General features: G+C 40.7%; 2 protein-coding genes across 3 annotated transcripts in view; one reads left to right on the top strand and one right to left on the bottom strand.

Moving 5' to 3' along the window:
• Positions 1-4709: 4709 nt before the first annotated feature.
• Positions 4710-21871, top strand: cdc40 (cell division cycle 40 homolog (S. cerevisiae)). The gene is made up of 15 exons (XM_070925941.1): positions 4710-4901; positions 5289-5375; positions 5606-5735; positions 5843-5929; positions 6099-6238; positions 6890-6986; positions 7415-7554; positions 8919-8993; positions 9415-9460; positions 11051-11152; positions 12986-13101; positions 14212-14345; positions 17568-17644; positions 20109-20253; positions 20940-21871. Exons 1-15 carry the CDS (start codon positions 4710-4712, stop codon positions 21115-21117), a joined length of 1746 nt encoding a protein of 581 aa, XP_070782042.1. The 3' UTR covers positions 21118-21871.
• Positions 21606-25648, bottom strand: part of mettl24 (methyltransferase like 24) — a 34029-nt gene continuing 29986 nt past the window's right edge. For both annotated transcript variants that reach the window (XM_070925942.1, XM_070925943.1), the window contains one exon: positions 21606-23009. In XM_070925942.1, the coding sequence (XP_070782043.1) occupies positions 22692-23009 (318 nt within the window). In that variant the 3' untranslated portion in view covers positions 21606-22691. The remainder of the gene's footprint in view (positions 23010-25648) is intronic.

The following is a 25648-nucleotide window of genomic DNA, read 5'->3' as shown; positions in this document are numbered from 1 at the left end:
GAAACTATAACAGACGAAGAAACAGATTGGTGAATAAAAGGTGACTGGGCACCACGAGGAAAGCAAGCAACACTTTGCTCTATGGCATTGTATGGATATACAGATGGCAAATATTGATTTTCAAAGGGAAAGATCAAATTATGGTGCTCAGAGATCATCACAGAAAAATAAATGGTCCTCAAAAAGTGTTTGAGGCTGTAAAATGTCTTAACTTTCCTTTCATTTTACCCCAATTTAATTAACTTTAATTTATTTTTGTGTTGAGAAATGTTGTTCTACCTTTGCTCCAGAGTAAGATAAAAAAAAAGCAAATAATATCTGCTGTAACACAAAACACAAAGTGTTATGATAAGGTTAGGCACACTTTGACAACTCCTATCCCTGAAGCTGTAGAGAAGCGTAATGGAACATGCAAGAAGGAGAATGAAAAAAGTGGGTTAAAAAGGGAAAAGAAAAGGGGAAAGAGATACAGACACACAGTAACTGTAAACTCTGTCAGAGAGAGAGCAAAAACTCTCAACCAAGGGTGGACAGATATATGGACAAAGCAGTGAAGGAGGTGGTGGAGGCAGCGGCAGTAAGACACAAGGAGCACCAGTCAGACAGGCTAACTGAGCCCTGGTGTCCCTCTGTCAGGCTAGTTCGGACCAGGGACAGAAGCAGTATTATAGAGCTGTGGGCCTGGCCAAGAGGAAGAACAATAGCTGCTGTGTGTCGCCTCTGGAGCATCCTAACAGCTGGGAGATAGGAGGTCTGTCTGTGGCTCCACTAAATGGCACGTAAAGAGGCGTTGCACATTGCACACACACATACATTTTCTCTCTCTCTGCCTTTCCCAGAATCCCTGGCCCACCTCCTTCCCACCTCCTCCTCATGCCAGGCAGTCATCACTCATTTTACTCTCATCTCTTTTCCTTTCTCTCTCTACATATACTGTCATTATGCCCTATGTTATTCTGTGTGTCCTCCTATCACCCTTCTCCACCTCTGTAGAGACAAAAGAGAGCTACAGAAAGAGATATTCTTCTTGCTAGCATGAGAAAACCAGAGACTGGCAAAGGATCAGAGCAATGTCAACAAATAAGAGAGGTCCAAAAGCCTCCGCAGGAGGCATGCCAAAGCACTTCTATCACGAGGGCCTCTGAAACACAGAGAAAAACATGAGAACTGCAAACCGTGCAGGAATGTCATCCCTTGCAGCAAAGAGTTCACAAACAGCATCAGATAAAACCATCGCAATATTTTCTGATCTATTCTGGGAATACACCTGTAGGTAAGGCCATTTATCTGGTACACCGAGCGCTATTATATGGACTCACATATCAAAGAGCAGGTTATAAAGATAGACCCTTCAACTTTCCTACTTTTCACCTGTGTTTAATGTTTTCCTGCGAGCTCAAAAATATCACGTATAATAACAAAAGCCCAGGAGGTAACTCACTTGGGAAGAAACTTGCCTCAAACAAAACAATAGCAGTGATGGGACCACAGCAGGCATACATCCACTCAGAGCTGAGCGAGGGTGAGTTTAATCACTGGTTCTGTAAATGTAATTTTAGGGAGAGACACTGGATTATGTCTTGAAGGCAACTTTAAATTCAGCCAATATGGTAACTATTTTGTGTACGTATATGCTCCCTCTGAGCTGTTGTGAAACTTAGCCTATAGCTTCCACTCAGTCATGTGATAGTTTGGGCGCCACTGTTGTAGACTGATACATTTAACAGCTGCAAGGGCCCTCAGACTATTTTGTCCAAGGAGCCAGAGCTGCTGTCACATACAGTAACCTATATATTTTTCAGCATAAATAATCAAGGCTTATCTGGAAAGTGTACACATTTTGTACAGATTCCATGTATCAAAATATCTTGATTTCAATTATTTATCTACTTCTAATCAAATCAATGAATATCTCCTCTATGCATTTCATTGTATCATGGTCCAGACAGTGTAGGTGTATAGAGCTGTGTGGCTAACTTTATTTTTAAGAATCAGCCCTTTCTCTTTGTTGATACTGACATGGTGTCTGGACTTCTGAATTTCCTTTTGTGAGACAATAAAGATCTGACCTGAGGAAAGTCTTTAACCTCATTATAAAGTAAACAAATAAGTATCCTTTAGCTCATACACATATACAACACATGCAGTCAATGCTGCATCTACACCACACTTAGCCCAGGTGTATTATCATTACATTTGAATATAATTTGAATACATCAGAGGCACAAACTGACCCCACTTATCTATTGTCAAAAGCGGCAGGCACAGAAGCGTACATAGACTTTTATCAATGGCTCTGCAGCTGATGTTTCATTCATCACCAACCATAAATCTTCACACAAATTTCCACCACAGGCTGCTCTTACTTTACTACTGCATTTTGAGAAATGAAATGAAATATGTTGCTTGCTATGTTCACTGTAGACAAAAATGTTTCCTGCAGCATCTCAACACTCTATCCTTGGTTGGGTTTAAATGGACAAGCTGCAGAAAATATGGTCAGTTTAATGTAAGCCCTATACCACACAGCACCCCATGAGCTGGCATCATGCAATGCATCGAATATCTTCAAGCTGTCATCAGATATAAAAGCTGATCACAACAGTCCCAAAAGGACACTGTTCCCTGTGCCCACTTTTCTTACTGCACTTGAAGTAGTACAAAGAAGGTTTCGAATTTCACAAAGCATGATTTTCACTGGGTTGAAGGCTACCATCCCCCATGACTGCAAACCAAGCTGGCTGGAATAGACCCCAGCCCCTATCCTCTCTGAGTCAAGTCGATGCATTCTTAGTGGGAAAATTAAATCAGGTCGTGCCGATGCCAGCGGTTCGCATGATCATACTGTACCAACCTGGAACTCTACAACCCAAATTAAAAAACTTAAAAGATGAGATACGTGGCATGTTTCTATAACGTTCTGTTATTTTCGGGGCATTGCAAACATTTGCTCTCCGGTTTCTCACCAACATGATATTCCTAAGACTGGATATGTCAAGACGCTGCTGCGGGAGCTCATGCAGATGTGGAGCTTTGCAATTTATCACCTTTCACGCAGTCCCGTTACAAATGTGTCGTTTATTTATTCATTAATAAACATACGATGTGTTCTTTTAAAGATTTTGACCACTTTGCAGTCCTAATGTTGTCAACATTGCCACATTTGTCACCTGTGTACTGGGTTAATGTGGCAGTCAGTGATGGTCAGGCAGTGTTGAATTACCAAGACCGTTATTAGTCAGGCAGCTCCAGTTTAAGGCTAATGTTACAACATGGTGACTCGGTTTTAAGGCAGTTTGTTGCTGCTGTGGTGTGGTGCGATAACATTAACATAACGTTACTAAAGTCTCATTTTTAAGTCAGAAAATCTGACTTCAGTACAGTGTTCAAAACATTACCTGATACGTTTGTCAAAATTCCTCTTATTTTCTTTCCATCCTTACTGAGCAGCAGAGCATGCCACCGTGTCCAAGAATTTAAATCCCCGGGTCGGATCCATGATTGTACTGTCTCTGATATCAAATGTACTCCTGCTGGAAGAGGCGGCGGCGGAGAAGAATCCAGGCACCTTTTTCCGAAGGGAATCTCGCGGTAGATATTTGTGGAATTGGCATTAAGCGTGGTCCGGTGAAGCTAACAACAGGTTTCGTAACAAAAAAAATATCCGTCAGTTTTACACACATGCGAAAAAGATGTTCTTCCAAAGTACCGGCTGTGAAACGACGTTTATTCGCAAGAAAACGTCCCCATTTTTATCTGTGATAATGGTACTTACCACTCTATTGTTGGGGCGCGAGAAGGCGTTCCATGCAACTGCTCCTGTACTCGTGGGAGGCTCGCGGACAACGTGCGCGCTCGCAGTATTGGCTAGTTATCTCAAACCGTCATGTTGTGCTGTTCAATCGATTTCATGGAAGGAAATCGATTTGATTATTCCAACCCTCACTGTACATAAAAATCATATCATTACACAATTAATCGACCTCCTGCGCAATGATTTGATGATACTGACTACATAACAAATCAGCGAAAGTTTACAGTGTGTTCCTCTTCGCTCGTTAATCGTTTCAGATGTTGAAATTATACATATTTGCTGTTAGATATAAAAAGGTCAAGGATCTGACCACCATAGACATAGGAGACCCTGCTGTTTATGGGTGCAACCAACGATTATTTTCATCATAGATTAATATGTGAAATATATTTCAGAATCAGAATCAGAATCAGAAACTGTTTATTGCCAAGTAACATACATTACAAGGAATTTCAATATAACAGTTCAAATATTTTAAATATATATTATTTTCCAGGTGGTGACATCTTCAAAGTGCAGCCCAGAACCCAAACATATTCAATTCAGTAAGAGGTGGTAACGAAAAGAAGCAGATCCTCACATTTGAGAAGAAGGAAACAGAAAATGTTTAAAATGTTAAAATTATTAAATGATCGATTATCTAAATAGTTGGCAGTTCATTTTCTGTGTATGAACGAATTGATTTATTAACTAATCCGCTCTAGTATTGTTAAATAATGAAATGTATTGCTAATCCTGAGTACATGTAATTTTTTTTGTCATTCATTATCATGTCCTGAGGTCCTGAGTGGGTAAATCCACGAACCTTTCTCTCTTATTTTTTCTTTCTTTCTTTTTATTTTGGTCACAACGGAAGTACCGCCTTCTTGTTTCCGGCGAATTCACAACATCCAAGATGTCTGCCGCCGTAACTTCCCTCGTTTCGTACGGTAGCGATTCTGATTCAGAAAATGAGTCGCAATCTAATACCAATGTTGAGAAAGTGGACCAAGTGGGCCCGGACGCCACAGCTCACCTTAAACCTCTGCCCTCTGGACAAACGATGTCTTTGTCTGCTCTCAATTCTGCTCCCGAGGTCGCCGTTAAGGTAAGCTAACCAAGCTAGCTAGCGTTAGCTTAACGTTATAATTAATTGTCAAAGTTAGATATTGTTACACGCACTATGCTCAAATATATTATTAATATATACGGCTTTAAAGGATAACGTGAGATTCTGAGTGAGTAACGTTAATTATTTCATGTATTGCGTTAATTGTTGGGATCGTTACCAAATTCAACTAGCGGTTAGCGGGAAACATTGAGAGTCGAGCAGAAGGATATGTTGTTTAAGTCTGACGTTATAACGTTTTATCAAAGATATCACCTTAGGTATAATGCTTTTTTCCATTTTTTTTTATCATTTGATACATCAAACAGCAACTTGTCATTGTATTGGTAGTAAGTCCGCTTGCTGATGTGTACATCTTAATTTTAGGAGTCTGTTGAGACCGGCACACACCTGGACCCTTCATTGAAAGAAGTCACTTACAACCCGACATTTGAGACCATGTTTGCACCAGAGGTAAGTTTTAGAACTAATAACGTTAGAGCTATAATGGATACTGTCATATGAGGCTAGGCTTCTAGCAATAATTTGCTTAATGTAATATATGCATATAGTCTGTTGTCTTTTCCTGCTTTAGAAAGCTTATACGATTGTTCTAGCTGAGTGAAATGAAATACTGAATGCCTCTAGCAAATCAGAAAGTCTGTTGTTGAAGACAGGCATGCTTTTGTGTTGCTTCCTCTTAGTTTGGGCCTGTGAACCCATTTAAAAGCCAGCAGATGGCTGCCCCCAGGAACATGTTATCTGGCTATGCAGAACCTGCTCACCTCAACGACTTTATGTTTGAACAGCAAAGGAGGACCTTTTCCACCTATGGTAAGCTCATCTGTGACCTCTGTGATGGGCTTAAATGATCCCGTCAATGTATTGACTCTCTTTGAATTTTAATGACCTTTTTACACATCTCTCTACTCTGCTAATAGGTTATGCTTTGGATCCATCAGTCGACACACACCAGGTATCCTCTAATAGTTACATTGGTGCAGTGGATGAGGCTGAGAAAAATAAAGGTAATCATGTAACATGCCTTATTTCTATTGTGTTTGTCTGCATTTCAACGTGTAAATCAGCCTTTATTTAGTAAGTCTTATCAGAATCAGAATCAGATGTATGAATGTTGTATGAAGCATTGTTTCAAGGGAGATTCAGTATCATAAGGTCTAGCGACTCTTCCTCCAGGGCTAACTGTGTTTGAGAGCGGACAGAAGAAGTCAGAAAAAAGGAAAAAGGTCAAAGGTGGAGATGCAGAGGAGGTCGACAACTTCCTTGGACCATGGGCGAAATATGCTGATGAGAAAGATGTGGCCAAACCATCAGAAGTAAGGCCTTGTTCAATATATGCTGAGTGTTTGTGGTTGTCGGTTCTTCACATAATTAATCTTAACTTACTACTTAATGTGGTAGTAAGGCAAGAACACAGCACCCTCCAGGTTTAGACTGGAAGGATTACTGTTGGGCAGTATGACATACACAGCTATCACAAATAGGTTGAATCTGTAAGTGCCTTTGTATTTATGTCAAATTAGCATTCATGGCATTAAACATGATGCAAATAATTCATTTCTAAAAGCATAGTTTTGTGTTGTTGTTTCAATAGAATCAGTAATATGGGGTTTCATTCACTGATCGCATCAACCTGAACAGCTTTCGACACGGTATAAAACCATTCACTTGCAGTACTCAACTGTAGCCCTTTGAGAGGCATCATGTGGGTATGCATTCTGTATTAAAACGTTGTAATCCGGTGGTGTACTGAACATTTGTAGATGAGACACATAGTGGGGCACATGCTGCTTACCAGTGGCTGAGTGACCCCACCCACCCACCCACCCACACAACCATCTGCTCTCAGTGAAAATTAAAAGGCCTGAGTAATCCCCTCTGCACCAGGGCAGTCTGTCTTCAGCACTGTATCCCAGATCAAATCTGTTTGGTAATTATCGGGTTTATTGATTCATTTTATTTTACAGGAAGAACAGAAAGAGCTGGATGAGATCACAGCCAAGAGGCAGAAGAAGGGAAGGAACGAGGAAGATGCTCCTGCGGAGGAGAAGACCATTCTCCATGGTACTGTGGTCCTGTCTAATTTCACATTTGAATGGCTATGACACTCAATTAAATGATTTACTCTTTATTATAATTTTGTAATCATAGTTTGTATTGTGAGTAGAGTGTGCACAGTATTTCTTTTGGGATTGAACCTTAAAAGACCGTTGGTCCATTTTATCTTAAAAATTGAGATTGAAAGTACTGTTAAATTTGATCGTATCACACATCGTCCTTTCAAGGTCTTCCATGTGTCCAGTTATGATACTGTGTTAAGACTCTTGTCTCTGAAGCCACATGTACCCTTGCTGGTCAAGGATTTAATTAATCCCACAAGAAACCTCTGGCAAAAATGCTAAGGGCAGCTGACAGTTTCCTTGTACATGTATCCCAATGCTGCAGGATTTCCTTTACATGATATTTGTCTCTGTGCCCCCCCCCCCCCACAGTTAAAGACATGTATGATTACCAGGGCAGGTCCTACCTCCACATCCCACAGGATGTGGGCATAAACCTGCGTTCTGCGGAAGCTCCAGACAAGTGCTACCTACCTAAGAAACAGATTCATGTCTGGTCTGGACACACCAAGGTCAGTGGGAGGGGACATTGATCATTTGTGTGTCTTTGTGTACACTAATTGTCCCTTTTATGTACCAGTTAAAAAATCTTGCAGCTGTATTCTCTATGTAGGCTTTGCTGATGGTAAGTTTTAGTATTGTAGTGTTATTTTAAAATAACTCTGAAATACAAAATGAGAGCAGAGTCACACAGGTGTCTGTGTCTGTGTAGAGAATATTCTATTATGCAGTCCTTGTAAGAATTTCTGAGGCAGTCGGTAAAAACCTCCAGGGTACTTTTAAATAAAATGATAACAGTCAGCTTGTCCCTGACATCCAAGATTATTCTGTCTCATTCGAAACACGCCTTTATAATTCAAATATAAAGGCAAACACTGGGTTATTCCAAGAAAGATCTGATTCAAGCCTTAGATTTGCCAGTGTGCTTCAGGGAGAGAGAAATCACTCATGTCTTAAATTGGCTTCTATCCACTTTGTGCAGGAAGTTACAGTCTTCAGAGTCTAATGTGAAATACAAAGAGGTTTGAAAAGATAATAAGCGAGTGGAAGTGCTGATGTTGAGATAATAGATGGAGGATGGCCCATACGGTGTCACTAAAGTTTTCGACATTTTTTGGAGAAAGTTTGGTAACTTGAAAGTCATTATAATTTCTATAACTATTACAGAGGCAGCATGCTCTGCACACACTCTACCTGGCCTGGTTGCATTATGATGCAGCTGATATCTCCCGTTATAAACTGCTTTAATATCGATAGCCTGGTCGTGTCCAAATTAAGTCAATAGCATGAACAAACACGGTACTTTTGTATGTGAAAAATTCAAATGGATTGCAGCCTTTTCTTTTTAACAGTCAACCGTGGGCTCCTTTAGTCTATTGTAAATATAGCACTGCAGTAAAAATTGGTTTTGAAGGTGTCTCAAAAATGGACATATGAGCAATAATATAAACCATAGCCATGAGGCTATTGGTATGGTCCAAGCAGACGCACATGTTAAGCATCAAGATTTACAGAACTGTGGCTTTATAACATTAAACAGTACAGCCAAATGTGATATCGCATGATTTGGAATATCTATACAAATGTTTACATAGTAATTAAACATTTGCTAACACACTTTTTGCTCATTCTGCACACTGTTTAAAAAAAGGCTTGTCTGCTCCTGTAGTAAGAGCATAGGGATTGTGCCTCTGTCTCTTCTAACTCAACTTTATGTTTCACAAGGCTGGCCAAAATATTATCATAAAATATAAAACATTTTTTACAAAAACTGTATTGCTGCACCAAATGTTCTTGGACCTGTAGCACTGATTAGCATACTCATGATAAGTAGAATGGTTAGAAATGATCAGTTTCTCCTCTGTATATTTTCCAGGGTGTCAGTGCTATCCGACTGTTTCCTAGCTCTGGTCATCTGCTGCTCTCCTGCTCCATGGACTGTAAGATCAAGGTAAATAATCACAACGTTGTGCCACAAATCCTCACAGAAGCTTATGAATGAATATACACTCACTTGTTTTGTGTTTTTCAAAGATGCAGTTAGAGTTTGAAAGTTTTATTGTTCCGAGCTGCTTTTGAGAAGATTCAAAGCTAACCCCTACAATCTGCCTGATGCACCGTATTGTAAAACAGTACAAAGCATGAAGTAAAATCTATTCATGCCAGGGGGGCTGTAAACAAGGCTGGTTTGGCTGGCTAGCTTGCACCTACTGTGGTGATCAAGACCAAAAGCAGAGCCTAATTTTGTTATTAAACCTGCAATTTTGCCTGTGTTAACACACCAATTTAGTGATCATTAGATTTTTTCTGCTGGCTTGATGTAGTGTCACAAATTTGTGATCACTTGTAGTTTAATCTCCTTCTCTCCACAGCTGTGGGAAGTGTACGCCGAGAGGAGATGTGTGAGGACGTTTATTGGTAAGTGATCTTAAATTTTGATTTGGTAAACTTTGATGAATATTAATAGTATATAATGGTATTGGAATATTATGAAATTCACCACCAAAGTATAACATGTTATAAACAAAATGGATTATCAGCAAACATGCTGACATGAAATATGCTTAAGGTCTGAAATGCATGCAGCCTTTTGGGAAATACACAGCAGTGACAGACTGAGGTCAGCATTACTGGAACACTAATGACACGCCCGCTTACCATTGATAGAAAGTGTGTAGTTTTATTTTTTTAGAGTAGGTGGGGTCTGGGGGGGGGTGTAGGCTAATGCGTGCAGGTCACTCTTGCACTCTTCCCAGAGACAGCACGCTGTCTGAATAGAGATTGTTTGCAGCTGTGGTTCTGCTTGTCAGCTCCTTCACAGAATATGCATAATTCAGCAACACAGGGGCACGAGGGGCGAGGGAGGCCACAAGACACGGAGAGGAGTTGGTGTACAGGAAGGGGGAGCACAGTTTAGGAGTGAATAAACTGACAGAGAATGACTGGCAGAGAGGTTTGTGAGTTAGAGAAACAGCAGAGCTGCAGATTATGATGATGATAATTATTTTCATCAGAGGAGTGTTGGAAGTATACAGCTATGTTGTGGAGAGCATATTAGGTTTTCACTTTGGTGTTACTGTTGTGCTGTCAGTTCCATCATCTGCTGTCGTGTACATTTACTTTTCTCTACAACAATATAATACATTATTCCATTTTCTTTATTTTTTTATTCTTCTCTGACGTATTAAGAAAACAAAGAAATACAATGGAATTATTTTTGATTTCGAAGAAACTACTCAATGTTGCGTTTAATCTGTAATTAAACCAGACACTGTAATAGGAAATTTGTTTGTCAGCTCATGGAGCTTGTCAGAATTATCAAGCAAGAAACAGTTAAGAATATATTAGCTCGGGGGATGTACATGAATGGGCATTCATATCATGTGTGTATTTTCATGTTTGGATGCAGTCCAGGACAAACGGTATATTTGATGACATGTGCCCTGCTTTCAGTAGTTTGTGTATCTGTACTGTCCTGTACACACACAGACACATACACCATCAAGGCTTCCTGCAGAAGCGGCGTTGCCTTAAGCATGCCAGCAAGCAGACACTTAGCCTCAGTGGGCTCTGTTATCGCCATGTAAACAGTGTAGCCCTGATAAAAGGCAGTTTTAACAAGGGAGGCATCTGCGTGCTCAGAGCCCACAGGGACCTCGCATCACCTACACGGTATGAGAAAGAGCCAAAGGGTTGCATAGATTGGGTTTAGGAAGAGAATAAGAGAAGGTGGAGAACACTTGAAAAGACAGATGGAGCATGTCATTTTTTTTCTTTCTCCTCCTCTTTCCTCTTCCAAGCTCATTTAAAGATTCCATTTCCCTCGTCTCCCACAGCCCACATCGCCTTTCTTCCTCAACATCCCTTATTTCCCTTAACCAGATTTCACATTCCTCAAATGAATTGGGTATCAAAGGAAGGCAGCTGGGGGGAGACATGGGGAACATTTGAGTGAATACTTATTTATTTCTTTGTAATATATGTGTAAATTTCCCCTGCTTATGTTAGGCCACAGCAAAGCCGTGCGAGACATTTGCTTCAACAACAGTGGGACCCAGTTCCTCAGCGCTGCCTATGACCGCTACCTCAAACTCTGGGACTCTGAGACAGGTAGGCTCCACCACTCTGATATCATCAGACTCGTATCTATTGTTCACATAGCCGCTTGTTGTGTTCTTCAAAATTACTGAATCAAAAGAGATGTACTCCACATGAATATCTCATTTATGCAGTACGTCTATGTGAATGTCTCAGGGAGGGCATACTGAAGAACAAATTAGATATTCAGTATTTTAATCACAGATATTCTGTGAGTAGGAATTCTATCTCAGCAGTACTCTTAGATGGTGTATATGGGGGGGGCATTATGGCATACTGTATGTGCAATCTAATATAACCTTGATCTCACAAGCCATCTGATAATTGTGACCTCGGCTTCCATGTATAATTGAATCAAACATTTCTCTGCAGAACATGCAAGCGTCTTTCTGGAAGGTCTAAAATACACTTCAGCCAGTTAGTTACTCATTTACCTTTTACATGCACTATTTAGTTGCAAACCTACTTTCATCCATTTTGATAATTGATTAATCATTTAAATTATTTAAAGGCAAAAATATTAAACATTCCCCAGTTCCAGCTTCTCAGATCTGCAGATTTGCTGCTTTTCTTTGTCTTTAGTGATGATAAACAGAATGTTTTTGGATTTTGAAAACAAGAAAAATGAAGACTTTAGGAAATTGTGTTGGGCATTTTTTGTTACTATTTTTTGTCACTTTATAGAATATTCCCTAATTGTTATTTGCCTACAGATGTTTGTATTTGTAGGAATTCAGTATTCTGTTCATATAGAGGCCAATTCAACACTAGTCCCCAAATAGATCTAACATGACGTCTTATATGATTTTTATTAAAATACAGTCACACAATCATTCGAACTATGTCCTCAAAAATATAATCAACACCTCTGACACAGCCTTTGTCGAGCAGACATAATGAGAAGTGACATATAAAAGCGTTGTGTAATACTTTTTTAAAAACACCGTCTAGCTCACATTCATATCAGGGACACATTTCATTGTGGGATTTCATGTTTTGCCTGTTTGTATGATGGCACTGAATTTTAAACTTCACACAGGAATTAAAGTCACAATTTGTGTAAAATGTCTTTCATATCTTCAGACAGGAGTGTAAGGCCTATAAAATTAATGTCTCTGTGTAACCAAATAGCAAGTGATCTCCTTTATGTGTGTCAGTGTGAACTGTTAATAAAAGGTTGGGTCCCTGATCTCACCGGTGCCACATGGCTGCCTGCTATCTGTTCCTACTGCTCATGCATCTCAATTTCCACCCCCCTCAACTCAAGAGTGCCAATCCAGCAGAGGGCAGACAAGAGTTAAATCCCCCACTTGTTGCTTACATGATCCCATTAGAAGGCACATCATCCAAATACTCCTGTTAGAGTTGATTTACTACACAGTTACTGTTAGTTTAATGAAATGGGTTCCTTACTTCTACTATCAGTTGTTTGTTTAGTATAAATTTCAGCAGTTGTTTCTTCCCTGCAGCTGTACAAAGTTGTGGTGCGTAGGGGGTCACTTTAGTATTTGCAGTTAAACACTGGATGTAATACAGAAATTATGTTGGTGAAAAGCCTTCATTCTTTTTTTTAAGGGCCTCTTGGTGTTGCAGTCAGTTTACAGTCCTGTTCTCTCAGCTCTAGCAGTAATGGTAGCATCTTTCCTTTGGTGATTCACCTCTGCTGAATAAATACAAAGAAACACTCACTTTTCGGTGTTACTGCTGAGCTGTTCCTGCCTGCAGGGACAGAGCATATCGCCTTGAAAGTTGTAGTCTTTGTCCTTAAACTTGAGTGTACCTTTCTGAAAAGCCACTGTGGATTATTCTGGAGCTCTGACTTTCAATTTGCCCCCCTCTCCACAGGCCAATGTATCTCCCGCTTCACCAACAGGAAGGTACCATACTGCGTCAAATTCAACCCAGACGAGGACAAGCAGAACCTTTTTGTTGCCGGCATGTCCGATAAGAAGATTGTTCAGGTAAAGTTGTCATCCGCTGCACAATTCGATTCAGCTCCCGCCATCACTTCATGTGTATTCCCCAGTTGACCAAGCAGATGCACACATGAATTTCTGTCTACACCTCCTGCGCCTACAGGAGCATGCAATACCGTCTCATCGTCTCGCACTAGTGCATGTGTGCGTGGCTAGAGGTTCAGTGGCTGACAGGACTAGAGCAAGTCATTAATCATGGGCAACATTATGGTAGAAGAGAGGCAAAGGGAAGAGAACAATCTGTGATAAAAGTATGAAATCCATAACTATGATATCATACAGTCAGGTAAACAGTTTTTAGAACACCTAACCTGAACTTCTACACATGAAAATTGGTATTTTTGTAGCAGCAGCATGCTGATGGAACAAATAGACTGTATAGATCTGATTTGGTAATGTTACTCTATTGTCCACAATTCATAAACGTGGAGTTTGGGACCAACTATTAAGGAACTGTTATTTTCATTTAATTCTGTGGCGTCTTTAATTAGAGTATGTCAAGTTGTTGACGTAACAGGCACAAAGTTTGTCCCCTGATTGTCCAGATGAACAGCAGTCATTATCAAAATATCTGGCACAATAATCAGGGTTAATATTCAATCATCTCAGCTCTCTTCTGGGTTTTAAGAACAGATGGCTGCTCTTGTGAGCAGCCGAAGGCTAAGATTAAAAAAAAGAGCATAAATAGAGTTGGATGTAAAATCTGTTTGGACAGAAATGCGTCCTATTCATTTGTTGCCTGGGGGCCGGTTCTGTGTGGTTGTCTTTCCTTTACATTTTAATGTGTGCATAATGTTTTCCAAGAAAAATAATGTTCAAGACTGAGGCCTGCCGGTTGATAGCTAATTGCTGTCATCACACCATTGAAGTCAAGTCATTTCACTGCATTGCATTAGCACAATTTAAAACTGCTCTCAGTGAGACTCCCACTATGTGATTTTCTTAGATTTGTTTTGCTACAGTGAGGAAATGTGCAGTGAGACCAGTTTGTCAATCCATTTTAATAACCCACTGTATTTAGTTGTGACATGTCATACATGTCCTCTCTGTCTGTTTCGCTCTCTGCACCTTTGTCTTTGTGTGTCTCCCTGTCAGTGGGACATCAGGACAGGTGAGGTGGTTCAGGAGTACGACCGTCACCTTGGAGCCGTCAACACCATCACCTTTGTTGATGAGAATCGTCGGTTTGTCAGCACTTCGGACGACAAGAGTCTTCGAGTTTGGGAGTGGTAAGTACAGACTATAGCCTGAAATGCTAAAGCAGTGAATTTGCTTGTACCGTATTTAGAGTTGTGGACGACACTGACACTTAGTTATGGACGACTGTGGTTGTATTTGGCAGCTTCCTGTAGAAATTCAGAAGACAGTACTTTCAGTGTTCATTTTCGGTCAACCAACTTTTCATAAATAAAGGTTAAAAACTGATGAGGAACAGAATTTAAAAAAAGAAAAACAATCAGGAGTTATAGAGAAGAGAGCGTTTGGTGTGATCTGACGTGCAAATGCAGGAGATTTGGTAGCACAATGAACATTTTACTGTGTTCCAGCCTCATTGAGGTGCATCATGGTGAAATCAAGTGCCTTTGTGTTTTGTCTAACCTCCGCAACAAGAAGAAAAACAATACATCATTAGTATATCATGTGCTGCCTTCTGAAGACGTCCTTTCATTAGCTGTTAATAAGAAGAGTAGACCTCAACAAACCTCCAGACGACCCTATCTTGGACAAAGCTCACCCAGCTGTGCTGCTAATCTGCTCTGAGTCTCAGCCTCTGCCACGGTTTGCCTGCTTTACATGCATCTGTTACAGCGGGAGTTTCTTTTTTCCCCCTGGAGCTAACATTGTACATTGACAATGCTCCAGCAATAACCCCTGTGAGCCTGGGCCCTGTTGCCAATTGTATATTTTAATAAATAAGCATTTTGAAATGGTTCCACAAATTCAGTTTTTGGAAGGACTGGCAGGTCAGATAAGGTTTAAAACAAATTTTCCTTTTTAAAAACTCCCCTTCTCTCCTATGAAATAACTCACATGTGTCATTAACAAAGTCATCATCACTTGTGGTTTCCACAAGCATATTTATTTTTAGATATTGTCATTACATGTCCTACTGCAGTCTTTGTCTGTGCTTAATGGCCAGTCAAGAGAGACCACCAGGAGTGGCTTGCAGATCGGCCAGGGGAACTATGGTGATAAACAAACTCTGGTAGTTGTTGCTTGAAGATATATAAATATTTAAAAACTAGCCGATAAAGGAAGCTTCCCGTGGATTCTTGGAAGGGGGGCTTTTTATTCAAGGACAAACATTTGTGTGTGTGTTTTTTTTCTTTCCCCTTGTCAGAACTTCTCAACTCTTCTTTTTCCTCCAGAGTATGAGAGATGGGGATTAACTGGTGAAAGAAATGTTTTTCACACACTCCTTAAGTCAGAGCTGAAAGACGTAATAAAACGTAGACAGAACGTCATGAAGCAAAAGAACCATATCCCAAGAGTGTACTATGTATGCTTGTTTGGGAGGGGGTCTCCCATGAGCTTTTTTAGTGTAGCGTGGGAGCGAATGGGCAAGTGGTATGTTGGGCCAAAGAGTAGCTTTACTGTCCCTCTTTCTCCCACGGATACCACCTGGCTCTCGGCTCTAGCTAACCCCCCTCGTGAGAGCTGCTATATGGCAGTATTAGGCTGAATTTACCAGAACAGTCTCATATCTCCAGAATAGAAGCGGAGGCTGGCAGAGAGGGGCGGGGTGAGGGAATGCCGGATGGATAGAAAAGATTGTGAGCCAGAAAATCTCCAAGTCATTCACATCACGGTGCAAACACCTACTCACAATTCAAATTCTATCCTCATTTTCACACACATACAAGTTTTCTGGGGAGACTACTTTATCTAGCAGAGGTTTATCATCAGGGAGCGGAGAGTAGGCGTATGTGTTGGAGGAGGATTACAATCAATATAAAATGGGCAGCACTGTTCCAGCAAGAGGAATTAGTTCTTGATCATAAAGACACCGTTCAGAGAGCGATGAAGCTGTGGGCTTGGAGGGACATTTGGGATGATGATGGATTGAGAAAAATGAAGAAACAGCAGAGACAAAGCGAAGGACATTGTTGGAATCACACGCGATAGAAAGTGAACTGCTATGTCATCCAAGTACTTTAGTGAGCTTATACTGTAGCAAGGAGACTGCTTTTTAGCAGTTTTCCAACTGACATTTTATAACCTTTTTAAAAGGACTCTTGCCAACCCAAATTTAACTTTATGTAAATATATTTCCCAGTAATGGCTGAAAAATAAATTTAGTCTTCTGTCAATAGTAATTATGTTTTGTGAAATCTTCTTTTCACATTAGTTCCAAATAATAAACAAAGACAGTTTCATTTCCTTCTCAGTAAGAGAAGCTCAGTCATTTTCTTGTTTCCTTCTTGACATTTTTCCTGCAGTCTGATTACAAAACTTAACTTGACCCTCGCCGCAGATATTGTGTATAAAGTATACAAGAATGCTGCTTTTGTTTTCATCTCTGTCCCCTATCTTGATTGACGTGAAACACCGTAAACGACAATCAATCATCTATTATTCATGAACATCCCTAGTGTATAGATTGTGTGGCATGTATTTTCCTTTCTTCCTCTCCCATCCCTCTCCAGACAACAGAGCGTTCACACTGGTTATTTCTGGAGCTCAGAAGAGATCTGATGGCTTTGTTATCTTGTCAGAGTTTAGCTTGGCTTGTCTACGGACATTGGCTCTGACAAACCATGGGGCCCCTTTCATGTCTGATGATGCACCCGCACATGAATTTAAGAGTGTTTCATGTGTACAAGGGTTTGCATTTTTTCGTTTAACTCTTGTCTTTCGGCCTTTGAAGCTGGCTTTAGTTTAGGCAGATAGCAAGATGAGAACATGACTATTGTTCTTTAGCACTTACTTGATGCAAACGCATAACAAGTAAAGCGCAAAAACACATTACACTCATTCACTTAGTTTGCAGCAAGTCTGACCGATCAGCCGGGTACATCACGGCAGACACGCAGCACTGTAGATTTGAATGATCTTCTGCAGACCACTTAAGATCAAATAGCCAAGTTTCCTTTCTCCGCAGAGAGACATAGCAGAGCATAAAAGAACAGGAGGCTGGGTGAAAGAGCGAAGAAGGGATTAATAAATAATTGGATGGCGGGGCAGCATCAAAAGCTCCTTTCAGATTGCATGGAGTTATTTACATACTGTAGCTGTGATGGTGATCCTGCCTGGTTTTTCACCATAGCTGTTTTCTCTTTAGTAACAAGCATTTTTGAGACGGCATAAGCAGATGCGATAGTAAACAAACTACAGCTTTGTGAATGTTTTTCTTTTGAGTTCTTTTTGCTTTGGGGGCTGCTCAGGTTGCTCTCTCATCCAGTGTTTAACCCATCTTCAAATGTACTCACGGCGCTTTGTGCCTTTTTCAGGGACATCCCTGTGGACTTCAAGTACATCGCTGAGCCCAGTATGCACTCTATGCCAGCTGTGACACTCTCTCCCAATGGTGAGTATTTAAATCGTGGCAAAACACTCTCAAACACACAGTCAGGCACACAGTACAGAGGACTCTGGGGAGCATAAACCCATGTTGCCAGATTGAATTCATACCTTCCAGTGTCACTCAGAAGAATTAAAACAAGGCAGATTCAGTTCATCTGAATAAATGTATGTGTGTGGATGTCCAGAGCCAGTCACCAGGATTGGGATTGGGCCAGATCCAGGCATGTTTGATAGATATGAGCTGTATAAAGCCTGATCCATTTCCAGTCCTTTGTTTGTTTGCTCTGGGTACACCAGCTGTCACAAATGGCCCATTGAGCTCTGTTAAAACACTTTAACGTCTCCTTAATGCACAGTGTTGTGAGGGAGTGAACTGTAGATCACACAGCAGCCAGCAGTTTCAATTAATGACGTGTCAGCGTGCATTTGAGATGAAGAGACACATTCCTCCCTCCACAGATAATAAACAAAAACTGTAGGACAATGTATAAAATATTCAAACATCAAATGAAAGCTGTGATGTAGCTTTGTTAAAAGAATAGTTCAACATTTTGGATAATACACTTATTCACTTGCTTGCTTAGAATTACATGAGTAGATTGATACCACTCTCATATATGTACGGTAAATATGAAGGCTCAGGCAGTAGACAATTAGCTTAGCATAGAGACTGGAAGCAGCGGAAACAGCTAGCCAGGCTCTATCAAAATGTAAGTCTTCCTGAAGTCTTGTCATCACTGTGAGGTTGCCGTGACGTCACTGCGCTCAGCCAAGAAAACATCTGGCCCATAACCCTGAGTTAATTTGTTAATTATATTGATCTTGTCATTTAACTCGAGAAAGCAAATGAGCATATTTTCCAAAGTGTTGAACACATTTTTTAAATTGTACTACTAATATATGTCATTTTGGCTTGCCAAAGGCACTGTGTAGCTGTACATTTGATCAATATTGCTTTTAGCTGATGCTATGAAATATAATATGAAAGTGGTCAGATCAGGATTGGGGCAAATGAGTATTATGCAGACATGTGACACAGTGGGAGATGACAGCAGTTTAAGAGAAGAGTAATCCTGCTACTGCGCAGCTGAATTTCCACAGATGTGAGTGGTAGATGTAAAGAAGCCATTTACTGACACAGTAGCCTAACAGCACAAACCTAAAATAATACCAGAACTATGGTGGGTCTTCCTCTTCAAATGTAAAGCTTCCGTTTGAATCAGGAATTCCCTGTTGCACTCCATCAGCTTCAACTACCATCAAACTCAGCTCTTCTCTCCTCATCTGTTCCTTCTCTCTCTGCCTACTTTATTTGATTTCTTCCATTCATGCACTCTCCCTAGTCTCTTCCTTCCTTTGGGCAGCGGTTTTATTTGTCCCAATATGGTTTGTTTCTCTTCAGCGTGTGAATAATGAATGTGTTCTCAGTGGGAGCCCATTCAGTTTTCTCTCACGCCTAAATGGCACCCAGCCCCCCTTGGCAACGCGTCCGCAGCCTCTCTCCTATTTTCTCCTCTGTCTCTCGCCATCTTAACGAAAGAGACAGAGCCTGAGTGCGCTGGTGAAATTGGCCAAGTTGTTTTCATTCGCCTGCACCTATTGCATTTGACATTTGTGGACAATGGTGTCTTGTTCATTTGTTTTGTGAGGGAGGATGTAAGAAGAGGAAACACACACACACCAACACTAGATCTCTTTCTCATACCACATTAATAATTTCCATCATGTTTCCTTTCAAGAAGTGCAGCGAGTCGTGTAATGCTTTGACACTGAAGCGCTGCCTCTTATCAGTGTGTTGTGACTTTGAGGTTGTGTCAGGGGCTGAAACGCTCTGTGAAGTTGATCTCAACTGAGCAGTCACTGATGAAAAACCTCTTTTCATTTTCCTCTAAATTGCCTCAGTCTTTCCATTTTAATGATGGCAGAATGATGAGTTCATGTCCTTTTTCGGAGTGTCATCACTCAAACTCAAATTTCCACATTTTTGTTTTTTGTTCAATTTCTGTCCTTGAGGCATATTTCCACCAATTATTATGTACCTGTTAAAATATTTGACTCTACTTGATGTCCCACTAGATCAGAGTTTCTGCCAGGTTTAGCGCATAATAAGAGCAGTGGCAGGCAGCATCATGATACTACATCCAAGATACTGGTGGCTGCTTGTTAAACATTTGGCTGAACAGAATCATGCTAATGAGACAGACTAGCTATCTAATAGGCACTTTTAAACCTGTTGTAACAACCTCTAAAGCTTTGATGTGTTTGACTGGTGACATTATTACTGCTGCTAATACAAACTACGGTCCTACTTTAAATGTTTTATACTGTGCCTCCAATACTTTCCATACCATGATAGTGTGATGTTATAAGCATGTTGGATCATGTTACTACAGCAGTAATAAGGTGCTGTGCAGCATCACTTGAGATTAGCTGTTAGCTTCATGCTGTTTACCTTTTTCTAACCCCAGGTAAATGGCTAGCATGCCAGTCTATGGACAACCAGATTCTGATCTTTGGCGCCCAAAACCGCTTCAGACTGAACAAGAAGAAAGTCTTCAAAGGCCACATGGTGGCTGGCTATGCCTGCCAAGTGGACTTCTCTCCAGACATGAGGTAAGGCTTTACTTTGTTACTCAAGTTTCTCAGCGCTGATTAATAGTTTATAATTGTTGATTCGTTTTGAACTGATATGCATAATTTATGTATACCAGATACATTTAAAAAAAGTTTGTAGAGATTAAGAGATTTGTTTATTTGAGAAGAGGGTTCGAACTATGTTAATGAGTGGAAAGTGTCAAAAGAAAGCAAAATGTAAGAATCACTTTATTTCAGTAAATGAAATCGGGTTAAAGACAGAGAGCAGTACACAGATACTCAATATATTAAGATACACATGTACAGACACCTCTGCTCTCCTCTTGTTTTCTGAAATGCCTTCAGTTGATGAAGAGCTGTGGAAAACAGCCTCTTCATATTATCTCATGTATAAGCTTCATAAGGAGAGCTAACTAGGACAGTCCAGCACCCTAATTTTAGCCAAAACACCCATTAAGACCTGTTTTCTCCCTTCCTCTCACCCACAACCACCCACGTCTGTGAGCAGGTGCCGTAGCTTCCTTTCAGTATCCATGGCAACACTGCAACTCCTGGCTGGTCTAAAATACCAAAAAATCTGACTCCCACCTTTTGGCAGGTGAAGTGGAAACAGAAGTCATTTTTAGCAAAGTGCTAATCATCCCATCCTCTCCCTCCCTCCCTCTCTCTGTTTTTTCTCTCTTGGACCTCTTCCTTTCTACCAGCTATGTGGTATCAGGAGATGCAGATGGAAAGCTGAACATTTGGGACTGGAAGACCACCAAGCTTTACCACAGGATCAAGGCTCATGACAAGGTGTGCATCAGTGCCCTGTGGCATCCACATGAAACCTCCAAGGTCATCACCTGCGGTTGGGATGGACAAATCAAACTCTGGGACTAGATCTACCCTGGTGTGTGTCTGTTTGGGGAGGGGGGTTCTGGAAAGTGGTGGACAGAATTGAACTGGTTCAGGATGGAAAGGGACTTGTCCCATGGATTTTGTGAAAAACTTTGAGTCAAAGCCACAGGGCTGGTATCCAGTCTTATTGTAGCAGTGTATTTTTGTATGTATGTATTCACGTATTATCTGTACAAAGATGAATACAAGCAAACTTTTAAAAATGGTTTCTACTGCTAAAGTCATATTAGGGGGGTACCTTGACATCTTTTTTTAAATAAATGTTTTGTTATTTTAATTTGCAATGTCCTGTGTGGTATACCTCTGTAATCCTTGGTAAAAATTCTTAATTTTCAATGGTATGACCATCCCTTTTGTGGAAATAAACATTCTGTAAATTTTACCTCTTAAGAAAACGAAGCATTGTTTCCCTGAAAAAGGTGTTTCTATTCAACACAAAATCATGAGGAGAAACTGGTAATTATTTCTCTTTCTTTATTAAGCTGCATCAAAGGATTTGGCAAATTACATGAATTGGATCTTATTTGAATGTGGATTATTTTTAGAGGTTGTCAGCCCAGTGTAATGTTTTCAGATTAAGTTTGTTGATGAAGTTCTGCTGCAGCGGCGATAATGGAGTAAGGCCAATTGAACAGCAGCAGAACACTGAAGGAGAAAAAGAAATGACAGTTACATACAAAATGCTTCTTTGTGTGGATCTCAGTAGTTGTTTTCTATTATAACCCAAGAAACTGCAATACGCAAAAAAACAATTGGAGTTCATCTTTTCTTTTTGTCTTTTTCTCACACACTCGCCCACACATCCTCATTCAAATATCCAGCAAATACACAGAACGCTGTCATGGTTCTTCACATAGTTGTCTCATATTGTGTTCTACATACAATCATATCAGGGTTCAACTGCAGGGAAGCATCTGTTCATTCAGACACTCATCTTCCACCTCCGGAGCCGATCCCATCTCTTTGCCGTTATTACCCACATTCATCTGCTCATTCTCTTTTTGTGTAAGCAGCTCTGATGGGCTCCCACAAATATTCACTTACTGTCAATGAGGCAGGCTCTATTTTCTACCTGCCCCCGTTAACATCATGTATCCATTTCCTTTAATTCACATCTATTGAATGGGCTGTGGTCTCTGGGCCTGTGCAGACTATTGTAATCTGGAATGGTTGTGTAGAAATCTGGCTGTGGGCCAAGTTCAGATAGGACCATGATGACAGGGGTGACTGTGACTCAGAGGCTGACCTGCAGCCAACAACATAGCCACTATGAGGTAGAACACAGAGAGCCTCTGGGGGCAATTACTCTGCTCCTTTACACGGCTGAGGTCATTACAGGCCAGGAGAGGAAGAGCAGGAGGATAAGTAGGAGCAGGGATTTTAGCTTTGCAAAAAGGTCAGGCCAGATAAGAGCAGCATGCTCTAGCAAGAATTTGTGCTCAGACTTTAAACTCTGTGTTACACAAACTTGTATATTTCCATTCAGAGGCCTTTCCAGCCAAGATGGGAGTTCTTTTTTGGTTCCACCTATTTGATTTCTATCAGTCTGGCATCCCTCAAGGCTTCCACTCTGTGTTCACCCAGCTCAGAGTGTAAGCGCTGCTGGCGTTGAGGACATTCTTATGCAGAAAGAGGCGAGGTTTGGCTGGGTCGCTGTGGACATGGAAGAGGCGGAAGTTGGCGTGTTCGAGCTCCTTGAGCAGGCTGAACCAGTACCGCACCACGGACGGGTCATCGCCACCCACCTCAAAGCCCGCCCAGTGCAGGTGAAGCTCCAACAGCAGCTGACCCACTGAGTCCAGAACTCCTTCCAGGACCAAATTCTCCAAAATCTTCCACTCGGCGCTCTCCATATCCGCCTTCAGTACATCCACCTAGAATGGGGGGGGTCACTTTAGATGTTTTTTCTTCAGGTAATAAATGAGTCATATTATAACACTGGAATGACACTAAACTGTGTGGAAATACGAAACGCAAAAGCTATCAAAAGATGAAAAGGAGTAAGTGAAGCTTGGCCTTTGTTCTTGCTTTAGCGATGCTGATGATGGATTGAGCAAGGAAGCAGCCTGACAAGGCTTGCTGTGAGGAAATGCTTCATAAGATGAATGTTAATAGCACCCTTAGGTCATATTCATGTAAGGAGACTCATGCATGCCCAAAGTTTAATGCACATCGTCAGGAACTTGGGATCCCTCTTAGGTCTAACGAATTGCTAAAGATGTCCATTGTCTCACCTGTATGTGATTAAAAGTCTCATTGGCGACAGTGCTTTTATTCCTTCTAGGCTCACCAATGTCTCATTTAGCATTTTCTCAGCAAGTACGTCATGTAGCCACTAAATTAGTAGCGATAAAACCTAAGGAAATCTTTTGGTTACAGGATTTATCAGAAAGAGGCTCAGGGTATTGTAGTGTCAGGGATTATTACATTAAAGATAACATGATGATGATACTAGCTACAGGAAATTCCTCGTTCTCTGTGTTTTTTTAATTGTGGGAAGCGTTCACACTTCTACAACTAAACTGAGAACATCATCTGGCGGCATGACAGCACAGATATTAAAGTGGCCATGAAATTCCTCTCCGATTGATGCCTTTGGTGACGCAGTGGAATTCCCAGCTCTCATTAGTGTTAATGAACAAGTCTCAGAAACTCAAAAAACAGCTATCTTTGGAGAACAAGTCCAAATGTTGTCCTCTATCCTCCCCATGGGTGCCAAACCTCACACAAGCAGAGATATGTTCCTTAATTGGACAGAAACCTCGTAATGGAAAATGATGGGGCATCATCAGGATGTGATGTATTCACTTGGTCTCTAAGGAGAGTGCGTCTCTGTAAGTGTATCATACTGTGTTTGTGTGCATTTGTCAGTAGTTATTTAATGCTGCTCATGCAGCTTCATTTCTGTCTGACAGATGTAAAGTCTTCAGTGGACTTCACATAAATTGCCTTTCTGCCTCAATGGTCCCTGATCCAATGCTGCCAATATCAACTCTCTCAGCAGGAGAAGTTGCAAGCCCTGGCAAGACTCCTGTCTGGTGTGAGCAAAGTCCATATGGTGTTAAAGCTTTGGAAAGATGACTTTTGCCACACTGCTGTGCAGCCATGCTAAATGGTCCTTAACTATGCTGGAAGGAAATGAGATATTATTATACTTTCCTATAGGAGAGCAAAGTAAGATGTTTTATGTCAAAAACTAAAGACATTTAACACATCATAACTTGTTTGTTTTATCCGTATAAAAGTGTGGCCATTTTATGGCAGGTTATGTGCCGGACTATTTCTTGCTCGGGAGCAGTTGCCGGGCAACCAGTGGCTCCCGGAAGTTACTCCTCCCATCCAAGAAATAGTGAACTTTAGAGGTGCTGGTAGGCAAATTTATGTTACCTTTGGACCAGGTCAGTCTAGCTGTTTTCCCTTGGTTCCAGTCTTTATGCTAAGCAAGCTCACCATTTTGCAGAGTTTTAACATCCACATTATTTGCTATGCAGTCTGATATCAAAATTTAACTGCAAAAAGATGGCTGTCACTGTAATTGCCTTATGAAAAGAAGCCACGATGAATTAAAAAACAACCACAAGCCAAATTGCACTCTCTACAATAATAGAGCTGATCAGCCCCACTGTATGGCCTCTGTAGAATATTTTATGTAAAATGTCTTTGCACTCCACAAAGATCGTTTCCGCCACTGCTGAGAAATTAATGTCACATTGCTACAAACATTCCTTATATCCAATGGGCAAATATTTCCTCTCCTCCAAGTGACTCATACGGTATGTGATCAAAATGCACATGGTAATTATTTCTGTAACGCATCCTCAGGATTAGGCAGCACATTGGGACAAATTTTAATTTAGAGACGCTTTTGATGAAAAGTTGTCTGAGTCTTTGTAAACAAACAAGTTTGCTGATTTGAGGAAATAACTTTAAATGGAAGTTTACACTTTGGCTTGTTAATTGGCCTTAAATGTGTTTATTTCATGGTGGGCAAATCAAAGCTATTAACAAGACTTTTATTTACTCTCCTTTTTTCCACAATACTTTTAACAGTCTTTGCTTGTATGCCAGAGAGTCAACCATCACACCTTATCTGACCTTAATTGTTATATGTTTAATATGCTTTAATTAGTGAGCCTGCCACTAGAGAGCAGATCACAATTAAAGATATTTAATTACACATCTGAGAGATTTGCTGATTGTGATTTTGGAGGCACTACAACAACTGCTTTGCCATCAAAGCAGAGCCTTCCAAAGGCCTCTTGGCAGAGACAGCAATCTGAGCCATCTTGATATTCAGCTGTGTATTCAGTCTTATTTTTCCAGACAGTTTGCGAGATAATTGTGCTTACTTCCAGTGCAGTTTTATTTAAAATTGTAAGACTAAAAAGCAAACAACCACCAGCACTCAGCTGTTTAGCCAGGCTAACAATGTGGTTCTATGGACGGCAGTGGTCTGTGGGTTGGACGGTCATCACTTCCATCACCCTCTGCTGTACTTTGTGTTTACGGCTGA

This window comes from Enoplosus armatus, chromosome 19, assembly GCF_043641665.1.
Source record: "Enoplosus armatus isolate fEnoArm2 chromosome 19, fEnoArm2.hap1, whole genome shotgun sequence".
NCBI lineage: Eukaryota > Metazoa > Chordata > Actinopteri > Centrarchiformes > Enoplosidae > Enoplosus > Enoplosus armatus.
Note: the sequence above shows the minus strand (reverse complement) of the source record. Positions and strands in the feature narration are given on the sequence as shown.